Below are 13601 nucleotides of genomic sequence, written 5' to 3' on the forward strand. Positions count from 1 at the left end.
AGATTATTATTAAAGGGATGAAGGAAAGAAATGTGTTTGATCTCAAGCTTAGAGAGTGCAACTCAGCTCACATCATTCCTGTTTTGCAGATGAGGAAGACTTAAGCCAGAGAAGAGAAGCCTCGAATAGGAGCAAGGCTTCCCATTCAGTTCCTGGCCTGGCCCATGGGGCCTGAGTTTGGCCCTCTTGCTTGTCTTTGGCTGCAGAGGCCTTCCCTGTGCCAAACAGCTGCCCTCTACAGGAGAAAAGGCGCCAAACAGGGATCACAAAGGCCTGGGGTCAAGTCCAGACCCTTCCACCTGTGATTTGGGGCAATTTCCTAAGGGCTCCAGTCTTGATTCTTCATCTGTAAAATGTGGATCATGGTTGTTTCAGGGGATTATTCTAAGGGCCATATGGGATGGAGGATGGGGGACTTGTGTGAGAAGGCACCATGATGCCACCTCCACATCGCACGGCAGGGTAGGCCTTGGGAGTCTCAGCGAAGGCTGCTCCAATCCTTGTAGAGTGTGCTACAGACAGCTGGCTGCCCCGTGGAAAAAGTGTGTGCTATCTGGCCCAGAATGGAACAGATTCTGCCTTAAGACTCTTTTGAAAGCCCCTAGTCTAGCATCTTATACATTAAGGAGGGAAGACGTGAGACCTGGCTGTGGGGCTTGCCTTTTCCACAATCATGGTTTGCATGACCATGTCCCTTGGGTCCCAGGACTCAGCCCTCCAGCATCCATTGCCCAGGCACCCAGATGAACCTGGAAGACTTCCTCTGTGCTTTTACTACACCTGCTATCGTGTGCTATGTGAGGCCAGGCCCGTCTGTTGGTGTCTTTTCTCCTGTGCTTGCTGTAGGCTGGTTCTAGGAGAACAAGTCCTGCATGGATGTGCTCTGGTACAGCTACATGCCTTGGCCCCCTTAACATCGGACCCTTGGTCTTGACACCTGGTATCTATCCTGAATCCCTGGGGGTGGAAGTCCCCTGCTCAGGGACCAGAGGACTGCTCCCCCCAGTGCACACCGCTGCACTGTGTATCTGATAATGAGGATGCCACAGAGACACAGTTCTGTCCGTGTTGCACACAGTTCCCTCCCAAACTCCCGGTTCATTTGTGGAGCTCCATACATATTGCAATAACTTCTACCTGGTCCTCCTGTTTCTACCCTCACCCTCCTTCTGAGTGGTCCTGTTGCTCTGTAGGCGTCATCAGACCACTCTTGGCTCCGGTGGCTTGCCATTGCATTCAGGATGGAAGCCGGCATTCTCCAGCTGCCTTCAGTGCTGCGCCGTCCCTGTAACTCTCTGAGCCGACCTCTGGTCAGTTCCCAGCTCAGTGTGCTCCAGGGCAGACTGGCCAGCTTCAGGGCTCTTGTAAGGATGGCTCCTTGCCTGGAATGTCCTTGCTTGGATATCACTGAGGTCCCCTCTTCCTCCTTTTCCAGGTTTGCGCTTTCCTGGCCATATTAAAAAAATGTAGCCACCCTCTTGTCACCCTCACTTTCCAGATTCCCTGCCTCTGCACTGTTTTTTTTCTCCAAAGCACTGAATACCAAATGTCAGACTGTAGGTTTTACTTGTTTATTTCCTGCATGGGTTATTTCTGATGAGCTAGAATGTAAGTTCTAGGAGGGCACCAAGGGCACAGGTTTCTCTTTTGTTCACCGCGGCTTCCCTAGCGCCTAGAACAGAGCCCACTACACAATAAGTGCTCAATAATTATTTGTTAAGGAAAAAAAAAAAAAAAAAAAAAAAGCAGGGCATCTTCCACTGTGGTTCTGCCATGGCTTTCAGGAGCTGTGCCCACCCTGGCATTGAAACAGGGCCAGCATCCCGGCTTCCAGCTGTGTCTCGGGCTCTGTCTCTTCTGTCTCCTTAACTGCTCCAGGTTCTGCCTCCTTGCTGCCGTTCCCCTGGGCCATGCCCATCTGGAGAAAGCTGGGCTCACCATGTCTGGTGGCCGGAGAATGCCAGAAGGTCAGGAGTTTGGCTGAGCAGCGTAAGAAGGTGGAAAAGATGGACCTCACACATATTGAGTACCCTGCTTGTGCCAAAACTTTATAGTCGTTGTCTCATTCGGCCTCATAACAACAGTGGGAAGTGGGTTTTGTTCTCCCAGTGTTATAGATAAGGAGGTGAAGGCCAAGTGTGTGGTTTAGGGTAGAAGAGCTGAGATTTCACCCCAGAGAAGCTTCTTATACTTTCTAGTTGTTTGTATTCCCTGAACTACTTATTTTTTCTCTAGCTTTATGAAAGTATAATTGATAAAAATGACATATACATACATATGTCCCTATATGCATATATACATACTATGATATTTTGACATATGTATACATGGTGAAATGATTAAGTGAAGCTAACGAACGTATCTATCGCCTCACATACTTATCATTTTTTGTGTGTGTGCGGTGAAAACATTTAAGATCTACTCTCTCAGCAATTTTCAGGCATCCAGTACCTTGTTAATAATTGCAGTCACCACACTGTACAGTAGATCTCCAGAATGTATTCACCCCAACTGAAACTTTGTACCCTCTACCAACACCCCCTTCCCATCTGCCTCTGTAAATATTTTATTCCTTGGGTCCATTCCTACTGTCCTTCCCTGATCTCTCCATCCCACTGAGCTAGGTTTACTTGGTCTGCGGGTCAGCCCTGGGGTGACTTTTTTGGGCAGTGTGGGGGTTTTTCTGTGTCTTGGGGCTGGGGAACTGACTATCTGTGGTTCTGAGTTTAGATTCTGGAACCCACCCTTGCTTGGCTACTTAGTGGGGCGTGGGCAGGCACAGCACGGGCCGGGTGAGGGAATGATCGCCCTCCTGTTGTGTGAATATCTGGGAATTCTCAAAAAAGTGTTACCCAGGGCCTACTGGGTGATGGGTCTTCAATATGAACCTCATCTATTTTGAGTTTTATGAGTCAAAAAAAAAAAATCAGGGAGTCAATGTCGCCAAGAAAACAGCTCCCCTAGGGAACGAACAGACGGGATTCCTGGGCCTGCCACCATGGAGGAAATCAGGTCTCTGGTCCCCCCCATTCTTTTCCGAGGTGAGAGATAACAGTCCCCCCTCCCTTCTTCCTCCATGAGTCTGAGAGTCTGATGGGGATAAATGAAATCATGATTCTTAAGCTCCTTGCTCCTCGGTGTAAGTTGATGTATAAATCCAAGGACATATGATGAGCTTATCTCCTCAAAATAATAAGCACCCAGAAGAGAAAACTGCACATTTGTATTTTTAAAGAAAAACTAGAGGCAGGTAAAAAAAAAAAAAAAAATCTGAGCACTTACGATGTCGCAGGAGGATTCTTTCCATTGTGTGCCAGGTCGCTCCCTCCCATTTGGACCATAACTCTATCTCCAGGACCCTGCGTCAGAGGGAGCCCGTGATGGATGGACGGATGGATGCGCCCTGTCGGGGTGTTTCACCACAATTTCCCTTGGGGCAGGCTGCTGTTGGCAGAACCCAGCCTCCCGAAAGATGGTATCTCTTGCAGACTCGACAGCTAACAGACACCTCCTCTCTTTGTATATTTCCCCAAAGAAGAACAGTCTTAATCTCTTTTATATGGCATATTTTATTATAATCCATATATGACTTGCAGGTTCCCAGTCCTCCATCTGAGCCTGATAATGAAAGAGTAGGAGTCAGAGGCTCTGTGAGCCTGTGACATCCACGGCGTTTGCATTTTTAAATGACCTGGGATTTAATTACTCACTCTGCTCCCCTGTTACACTTTCAGACTCATCTCGTCCGCATCCTGTTAATGAGCTCGGTGGCTCCAACAGCCCAGTGGAAGCTTTTCTTTCAGTGCATTGGGTGGCAGACTTGGGGCACCTGTGTCAAAAGCTTGTGGCTTTGATCTGTACCCAAGAGGATGGCTGCCCCGTCCGGAGCCTGGGGAGAAGCCATTGCTCTTCACTGGAACAAAATTTAAAAAATTTTTTTTTTTTAAATTTGTGCCCCCCCCCCGCTTTTTTTTAAAGAAGACTTTCTATGCTTCAATCCTTGTTTGTCTAAGAGGTTTTTTCTTGTTTGGAGACCGATTTGCTTCGGTTTGCACAGAAGCTGTCGCTGGTGTGATGGATCGTGCTGGAACTCACCCAAGGAGTATCTCTGTTCCCAATTAGAAGTGGAGGCAGAGCTGCTTACGGGGGCCTAGGGAGGCGGCTGGCTTGGGTGACAGCTGCTGCCGCTCTGGAGAAAGTAACGATCCGTAGGTTTATATCCATGTGTATAAAATCAGGCTAATTTAAAGATGAATTATGTGTGTGTGTGTGTGTGTGTGTGTGTGTGTGTGTGTGTGTTTTGGACCATTTTCTTTTAACTTGTAATATGTCATGGCTTCTGTCAGGTTATGTGGACTCCAAATTTGTGTGAAGTGCAAAATGAGTGTATTTTTAAAGAATTACTAAATCCTATTAAGGACCATATATATCCCGATGAGCTATATTGGAATAAAATCGAGTCAGTGACATCCCTAAGGAGAGTGTCTAGGATGTACACTGTGCAAGAACTGGGATCTGTTCCCTTTTATCCCCGCTCACTCTGGAACCCCCTATGGTCAGGAGGTAGAGAATGGACCCTCTGCTGGATTTTTGGAAAGGGTGGTTACTCTTTCATTCTGACCTTCCAAGCCTTACCCATGGTGCTTTGCAACCAGGGTTTGCCAGAGGACATCTAGAATACTGCTCATGGAGTGGCACTCCGTGGGGGTATTAAGTAGGCAACATTAAGAACCACGTTTAAATTCCTTCCATTTCTCAGAAGCAAAATCACAATAAGCATTTCTTTTAATGTTATACACCTGTATTGTTCAGTGCAGCAGCCACTAGCTAAATGTAGCCATGCAACTCTTGAAATATGGCTAGTCTGAATTGAGATGTGACATAAGTGTAAATAAACTACATGCCAGATATAGAATCCTTTATTTTTTTCTATAATATTTTGCCCCACTCCCTTCTTTTTTGGTTCTGGGCCCACAGATCTCAGGGCCTCTAGAACACTAAGCACGTAATTTACCACTGAGCTACAAATCTGGCTTTTTAAAAAAAAAATTTTTTTTTTTAGTTGTAGATGGACACGACACCTTTATTTTATTCATTCATTTTTATGTGGTGCTGAGAATCAAACCCAGTGTCTCACGCATTCTAGGCAAATGGCAAATGCTCTACCACCGAGCCTCAACCCCAGTCCAGATTTAGAAGTCTTGATGTAAATGAATCTATGATTTTCTATCACATCAATGATTTTCTTATATAAATTTCATGTTGGAATGGTTATACTTTGGAAATATCGGGGTTTGAGAAAACAAAATAAATTGTACCTGCTTCTCTTTGCTTTTTAAAATGTGGCTACTGGAAAGTTTAAAACGTACAAGTGGCTTGCATTATATGTCTTCGGGACAGTGTAGCTATGCCATGAAAATCAGAATGCTTAGAATCAATAAATTAATTTTAAAAAATCAGAATATTTTAAACTTTGGTAACAATAACATCCAGCATTTGTAGGGCACTTCCAATGTCCCAGGTTCTTTGCACGTATGATCTGATTTTGAACCCAAGATTTGAATAGAATAAACAAATAAAAATTGATAAGCCTAATTTTCCTCCCCGGGTCTCATAGGGGTTTTTTGGTGGATCCCTTTGGAATTTCTTCAGGCTGCATCACTCTGATTCTCACACCAACACTGGGAATTAGACACTGTGATCACCCCCATTTGCGTAAGGAAATGGAGGCTCAGGTGAAGTGACTAGCCCACAGCTCCCCTACTAATAAATGGCAAGGTTAGGGTTTGACTCCAGGGCTGTCTGAAAGCAGAACCTCTATGAGCCAGTTAAATATTTTGGTGATTAAGGAAGAATGCTGTCACTGTGTTTCACAGTGATCCTGGGAAAGGCTCTCTGTCTTTCTGTGCTTCACTTTCCTCGTTAAGGGACTGGACTCTGCCTGCCATCGGAGACCCCCCTGAGCTCTTTGCAGGCAGGAGAACCCACTGAAGTTTTCCTATTGTGAGATCTATTTCCCCTCCGGATTCTTACACTGTGCTTGGTTCTGGTTCAGTATCTGGTAAAGTCTGGGTCAGGGGGACTAAGAGAATAGTCTGAAATATGGCAAAGCAAGGATAGAGGTATTTTCAGCAGGAGTGGAAGAAGGAGCAGGAGGAGGAAGTTCACAGCTGATGGAAAATCCTGTATAGTGTCAAGAGTGCTGTGGGAGGGGAGTACCATACAAGGATGTTCATCCAGAGTGGAGCCCAGCACCCTGCTGCAAACTACCCTCAGCTCATCAGAGATGAGCCTTTTATCTTGAAATGAAAAAATTGTGGAGAGAGTTGAAGCCTGCACTGGAAATGCACAACCTGGAAAGAGACCTTTCAAGGGTGGACCAGAGACAGTCAGGTGGAGACCTTGGGCCCACCGAAGTGGTGGCTTCTGCAGGCAGATTGAACTGAAGGGCAGATTTTGTGATATTAAGCAAGTTATAAGCATCCCAAGCTGCACTGTCCTCATCTGTAAAATGGGATAATGACTGTGCCTCTTGGGTGTGGTGGGGATTAAATGACACATAGCAATAACAGCTGCTGCATTTTGAAGGCTCCTGGGTACCAAGCCCTCTTCCGGTTTACAAGTGCACCAAAGCCCATTCGGGGCTCAGCTTGGCTTGGGAACTACTAATAAGATTACAATGAATGAGGGTCTTGTCATGATCTCGAAGGTGTGTTGGGAAGATCATTCAGCTGCATTCTTGTCCTGATGTGTCGCTTTGGTAAAATTACATACCTTCTCTGAGCTTAGGGTGACTCATTTGTAAAGTATAATGATTGACTTTTATGTTCCATAAGGCCATCTCTTGTTCAAAATGCTGTGCAGTTCTGGACATTGGATTTATTTAGTGTTGGGAAGACTAGGAAATGAACTTCAAATATGTACATATGATTATTATGAATTTGAGTGATTGCGACCAGCTGTTCTTTTTTGACGGAGGACGGGACATGAGACAACCCACGTTAATTGTTTGAGATTAGACATTTGGAAGACTTTTCTGACTTGGGAGAGAAAGAAATATGTCATCAGACCAGGCTACGGAGCTGCATGCCTTGAAGTCATTAAAGCAGACAGTTGACTCTTTCTCTGACACTCACGGGCATTCCCTGACTCTCTGATCTGATCTCCTCCTTTATTCTTTCATGTTTCATAGTTGTTTTCCTCTATGGCACTTAGGACAGTTCATAATTGCATTTTTATTTCGTATTTAACATTTTTATGTCTGTCTCTTTAGACTATAAGCCACCCAGGGGTCGGACCTAACTTGATTTGGTCAACTCCTATGTCCCTAGTCCCAGTACAGCAGTTGTCACATGGCAGGCGCTCCGTAAACAGCTGTTGGACGGATAGATTGATGGACGTAGTCCAGAGGTGGCAGGTTTTGTGGTAGTGCTTGTTGATGGAGGTGGGTCCTCTATTCTTTTTTTGGTTAAACAAAAAAAAAAATCCCAGAGACCCTTGTCTCTCAAGAGACTTCAGGTACTGTTCCTCCTTCCACCTTCTTTTTTTCTGGGAGCTGGTCACCCGTGGTGCCTTTCTTCCATGGGATTGGCCGGCCTGTGCTCTTCTGGGTGGAGGAGATGGAGCAGGCAGTAGGGTTCCGTTGGGGTGGGAAGGAAGGAGGGCTCGATGGTGCTGCTGATCTCCATTCACCCTTCCACATCCACTCTTTGCCCTTCACACTGCTCTGTGTCCCAGGAAGTTGACCTTGGTGGGCTGCATTGACCAGGCTCCCTGCCCTCTGGCTTCCGGTCAAGGTTGGCCAATGAGAGAGGAAGGAAGCACGGCAGGAAGATAGAGGATGGAAGAAAGCGTGCTTGGTTCACGTGTTGGTTCCCTTGTTTCCTGGCCTCTGGGATCTTGCAAGTAGTGTAAGCCATAGCTCCTGTCTGGCCCTGTCTCCAGGTTCTTGCAAACACTCCTCTGTCTCCCTAGGAGTAGCAGTGGAAATGCTCCCCTGGGGGCACCTCACCATTGCTTTTTGGTTCCCTTTCTCCCCCACACACCTCCTAGTCCCTACACTAAACCTTCAATTCCCTGATATGAGTGGGCCATTTGTTTCCCCTGTTTTCCACGCACACCACTGTATTGTGTTCTTGCATCCATGGGACCTGAGAGAGTGGTAGTGTGTGTGTGTGGGTGTGTGTATGTGTGTGCGCGCGCTCGCACGTGTGTGTGGGTGGGGATGGGGTATGAACTCCAGGATCAGAGGAGAGGTTGGAGGAAAATTTTTACAGTAAACAAAAATATGATCACTTGGACCTTAGATTTCTGTTTTTACTTATTATTATTATTTTTGGATTTTTTTATTTCTTGCATACATGACAATAGTGGAATGTATTACATTCATAATTATCCATTCACAACACAATTTTTCATAACTGTATTATTTTTAAAAGCCCTCTGTAAAAATGGGACTTTGAAGGGCATCTTGTAGAGTGGAGTTCAGCTCCACTCTGTTCTTTCTCAGCAGTGGGTTGTCTCTAGCTGCCTTTTTTTTTTTTTTTTTTTTTACTTAGCTGGCCCAGTGGGTTGGTTTTTCAACACTGTAACAAAATTCCTGAGATAACTAGCTTATAAAGAGAAAAAGTTTAGAGGTTCCTGTCCGTGCTCAGGCAGATTTGCTGCTTTGGGCTTCTGGTGATGGCGATGCAGGGAGTGGGTGGCAGAGCAAAGTGTTTACCTCATGGCCAGGAAGCCAGAGAGGAAGAGGAAGAGACTGAGGTACAGTTCCCTTCAAGGGAAAGCCCCTAAGGACCTCCCAGTAGTCCTCATCTCCTAAGGGTTCCGCCACCTCCTCTTAGGATTACCCTGGGGGCGGTCTTTACCAGAGATAGTCAGCATCAAAACTCTAGCACCCAGTGACCTACTGTCCAGCAGCTGCTCAAACTCCCCACGTCTTCAGAGACTGCCCTCAGCTCCCACCCTGCTCTCTGGGTCCTGCTGGGCATCTGTCCTTGCTCCTCCTTTTCCCCTCGGTTTCAAGGCTCCGCATCCCCTGTGAGCGCATGGGAACAGCCTCTCGGAGGCCGAATTAGCTTTTCATGGAGCCATGCAGAGCTGGGCAGCCAGCCTGGCTGAGGAGAGGTCATGAGTTGCCTGACCAGAGCTGGGATCGAGGCAGGGGACAGTAATAACAGTGGCCAAGCCGGTGTGCTGCTTGAGAGTTTCAAAATGCTTTTAAATCAGCACTTCTCTGACCCACAGACGACCCTGTGGTGTTGGACAGCATTGTGCCCCCTTGTAGAAGAACAGGCTTGAGCCTCCTCCAGCGCCTTGTCCAGTCTCACTGCCAGAGAGAGGTGGAAGCAAGACCCAGGCCCAGGCATAGTGGTCCCATGTCCCACCTGGCACCCTTTCTGCCCGGCCTCAGCTTTCCGAGAGGGTCATGATCTACCTTATGAGAGAAGCTGGAAAGCTGCCCTCAACTCCCATGTTCCTGTCCCCCCGGAGGAGAGAGCGCCGGCCACCCTGAGTTCTACCCAGGAGCTCTGGTGGAACGTGACCTTAGGGGCCATCCTTCCTGCCCCAGCTCTTCTGGTGGCCTGACCTGCCTTTCTGTGTGTGTGTTTCAGAAGTGGAGCTGCCCCTGAAGAAAGATGGCTTCACCTCGGAAAGCACCACGCTGGAAGCCTTGCTCCGCGGAGAGGGGGTGGAGAAGAAGGTGGATGCGCGGGAGGAGGAGAGCATCCAGGAGATACAGGTACTCCCTCCTGGGGCTGCAGCCCGACCCCCCCCCCCCCCAGCACTCTGAGGCTTTTCCGATTCAATGCACCAACCCCTCTCCCTGATTTCTTCATTTGTTTGTTCCAAATGTATTTATGGAGCCTGTTGAGCACTGGGTACCCTGCTAGGTCCTGGGGCCATGTTAGGAAGCAAAGCAGACTGAGCCTTCCTCCCTGTGAAATAAACAGCCCACAGTCCAGGGTGTAGACTCCTGGGTGTTGGCTTTGCCCAGCGAGTCCCTGACTCACCCTTGCCCCCTTCCTCACAATGCAGGCTCAGCTCCTGCTCCTCAGACTTCTGGTTCTTTTCTCCCACTGCGCTGGGCCTGGGGAGAGAGGATCTGGTGGAGTTAATGAGGATTAACTCACTCATCCTTCCAGGCCTGCCTCGTAGTCCCCTCCCTGCAGGATGGTTCATCTGTTCCCCCAGCTCCGGATTATAATGGTGTGCACCCACCATTTCCTGTCACTTGCCTCGAATCCTGTTTATCCAATACAATGCTCGACACAGAGTATTGTAATAATATTAACTAGTGCTAATATAAATAGTGGTGTTAATAATTAAATATAATTAAATTATATTTTATTGAATTTATATCCTGTGTTAAAATTTTATATTTTTGTTACCTACATTGTATATGCGTAATTTTATATTCAATTCACTATTTTAATTATTAATTCATTAATTTACTGAAGCGATAGTTAAAGGAATGATGATAATAATAATACCTCTCTGGTTTGCTTAATAGGAACCACTGGCCTGTGGGTTCCATAGAGTCGGGACCCATGCTTCTTGTCACCTCTGTGTCCTCTGTACCTGGCTCATGCAGGTGCAGAGTTGGGTCTCAGTAAAGGCACTGAATGAATCCGCGAACCTGGCCTCCTTCACGGCCACTCCTGTGCTAAGATGAATGGTCGAGTCTTTTCGACTTAGTTCCCACTCCCTGACTTGTTTGTTCCCTCCTCTGCTCCAGTCCTACTGGAGATTTTCATTCACTCTAGCCTTTAGTTGTCGAATGGAACTTGGAGTCCCCTTTGTCTCTCTCTCAAGTACAATGTCCATGCGTCCGGGATCCAGCTGGCCATGCGTCCAACACAAATCCAGAGCATGGCCCTTCTTCCCGTATCCTCTGTGGCTTCCCTGGTCCAGGCCACACTTACCACTTGTCTACAGGACTGTGATGGTCTTCCCTGCAGAAACCTCAGAGGGAGTCTTTAAAAGACCACTTAAAAATAGCAACCTTGGGTTCATAGCAAAATTGTGAGGCAGGTACAGAGATTTCCTATATCCCCTGTGCCCACGTACACGCATAGGCTCCCCCATGACCACACGCTCCCACCACATGGGTTGCAATCAAGGCACCTAAATTGATACGCCCCTATCACCCAGAGCCCATGCTTTAGTGTCCACTCTTGGTGGTCTATGGGTTTGGACACATGGGTAATGACAGGCAACCACACTTATGGCAGTATGCACTAAAATCCTCTGTGCTCGGGCGTGACCCTCCCTCATAATCCCTGCAACCACTGGGCTTTACTGTGTGCACAGTTTTTCCCTCTCCAGGACGTCCTTCAGTTGGGGTCCTACGGCAGCCTTTTCAGAGGGACTGCTTTCCCTTAGCAATCCACGTGTAAGCTTCCTTCATGTCTTGAGAGCTAATTTCTTTTTAGTGCTGAATAATAATTCCGTGGATTGGATGGACCATAGGAGAAAGAGTTTTTCAAGTTCAGTTGGTGCCTGTCATTCTTGAGCGCAAAGCCTGCTGTGGCCACTGTTGTCTGGAGTGGAACAGGGCCCTCCCACCTCTCTGAGCAGCTCCTTCCTATTTTCCTCGCTCACTCTGTCAAGTCTTGCAGCAACCTGTCTTTGCTGCTCCTAGATCACGCCAGGCCTGCTCCTCCTGCCTCGGGGCTTTTGCTCTGGCCATTTCCTCTGCCTGAGAAGTCCCAGGCTTTTGCCCCACGCCTTCTGCTCACGGTGGCGTGGCCTGACGGCTGCATTTCATACCACGTCCTGTGCCCTTCCTGCCCTGCATCTCTTGTTCCCTCACTCTGCTTTATTATTATTCTTCTCCCCTTCTCTCTTATCACCATCGAATGTAATTTGAAATCTGTTTATTTATTATGTTACTGTTTATTATCTGTTTTCTCCCAATAGAGTGTAAACTCCCCAGGGCAGGAGACTCTGTTCTGCTCACGATATATCTCAAGTCCCCCAACAGTGCTGGGCGCGTAGGAGACCCACACACTTATGTGTTGAGTAGGTGCACGAGTGACCAGATTCTGATGTGTGACCCGATCCGATCCCGGTCTTTCCCCCTCCCACATGTTCTACTTTGCTAGTTACCTTTTGTCCTGAAGCACAGCTCTGTTTGTACCACCCCGGCACCTTGCTTAAAAAAAAAAAAAAAAAAAAATGTGCTTCTCACTAAATAAATCCGGAGTGGTGGTGTGACCTTCCTGGGCCTCCCCTTTCTGCTCCTCAGCTAGTTTTCAGGCTTATTTGCTGTGATGTCTTTCCTCCCCGCTCCTCAGCCTTCTTCCCGCTCTGCCTTGGGTCCTGCTGGGCCCTCTATCTGGCACACGCCTTTTCTTCCACCTCCGCAAGCACAGGTCCCATTTGGCTCTGAGGCTCGGCCTCAGTGCCACGCCCTGTCCAGCCTTTCTTGGTCTCTCCGTAGCCATGGGGCTCTCCTCTTACCTCAAATGTCTAGGGCACCTGCTGCTTTCCTCCTTGTGAGTTTGACCAGCCGCCTATCCCCCCCAGTTTTGGGCTTTTGGATGTTGAAGGCCAGGTTTGTCACCTCCCTGTGACCCCTTAGCGTAGAGTTTGGTTACATAGTGGACTTTGACAGAATCAGCGAATGGGACAGACCCATTGCCCAGAAGCCTTGATACTGAGTGATGTGTGGCCCTTTTCCTGCAGAACTGGAGGTAGGGTTGAGTTCTTCTCCTGAAACTCTGGTCCATTATAGGGGTCATTGTGTCACCATCAGGCTGCCATGTGCAGAGCCAGGGGCTGTTCTACTGTGCTCAAAGCTGAGGCAGCATCCGAAGCCAAACAGATTCGCTTGTGTTCGTTGGCTTCACGTTACCAACATACCTAGGTAGTCAGTGGTCTATAGTTTTTTTTTCTTTTATTTTCATTCACTTGACCAAAGTTTCATGAAGGCTTCCCTTGAGGAGGAACTGTGTCAGGTGCTGCAGAGAGGGGCCAAGGGAGACCTGCCCTCTGCACCTGTAGTCTGGTGACATACAGACAGAAAACAAGTAAGACATAAAATATTGTGTTCTTGGAAAAGTGCTATGAGATGAACACACAAGATGAAGATTCAGTAGAAGAAGGGCCGGGGCAGATTCTAGGTAGTGTCCTAAGGAATACAAGGGGTTTAACCTCAGTTGAAGAGCTTTCTGGGCAGGGGAACAGTGTGCTGAAGGCCCCGAGGTAGGTCAGAGCTTGTGTTGCTGGAACAGACGGAAGGCCCATGTGGCTCGAGTGTGGTGCCAGGGAGAAGAGCCCAGGGTGGAGCTGGACAGGTGGCCAGGAGCCAGACCTGTCAGCCTCAAGGTACTTGGAAGTGGCTTTCAGTTTCATGTAAAACAAAAGAGGAAGCCAATTGGAGGATTTTAATCAGGGCAGTGAATTTATATTTTATAAAGATCCCTCTGGTTCTGCATGGAGAGGAGATTGGATGTAGGGCCAACATAGTGACATTTGTTAGATTTTGTAGTATTCCTGGCTGGAGATAATGGAATCTTTGAAAAGGAATTTTTTCTTTTTCTTTCTTTCTTTTTATTTTTTTTTTTTGATACAACCACAAACCACTATTATCATCA

The 13601-nt window shown here is 47.5% G+C and overlaps 1 protein-coding gene across 1 annotated transcript in view; it reads left to right on the forward strand.

The window, feature by feature from the left end:
* The window catches only part of Dpf3 (double PHD fingers 3), a 251647-nt gene that overhangs the window by 133055 nt on the left and 104991 nt on the right, over nucleotides 1-13601 (forward strand). The window contains exon 4 of the mRNA XM_077109052.1: nucleotides 9615-9742. Within this exon, the coding sequence (XP_076965167.1) occupies nucleotides 9615-9742 (128 nt within the window). The remainder of the gene's footprint in view (nucleotides 1-9614; nucleotides 9743-13601) is intronic.

This window comes from Callospermophilus lateralis, chromosome 3, assembly GCF_048772815.1.
Source record: "Callospermophilus lateralis isolate mCalLat2 chromosome 3, mCalLat2.hap1, whole genome shotgun sequence".
NCBI lineage: Eukaryota > Metazoa > Chordata > Mammalia > Rodentia > Sciuridae > Callospermophilus > Callospermophilus lateralis.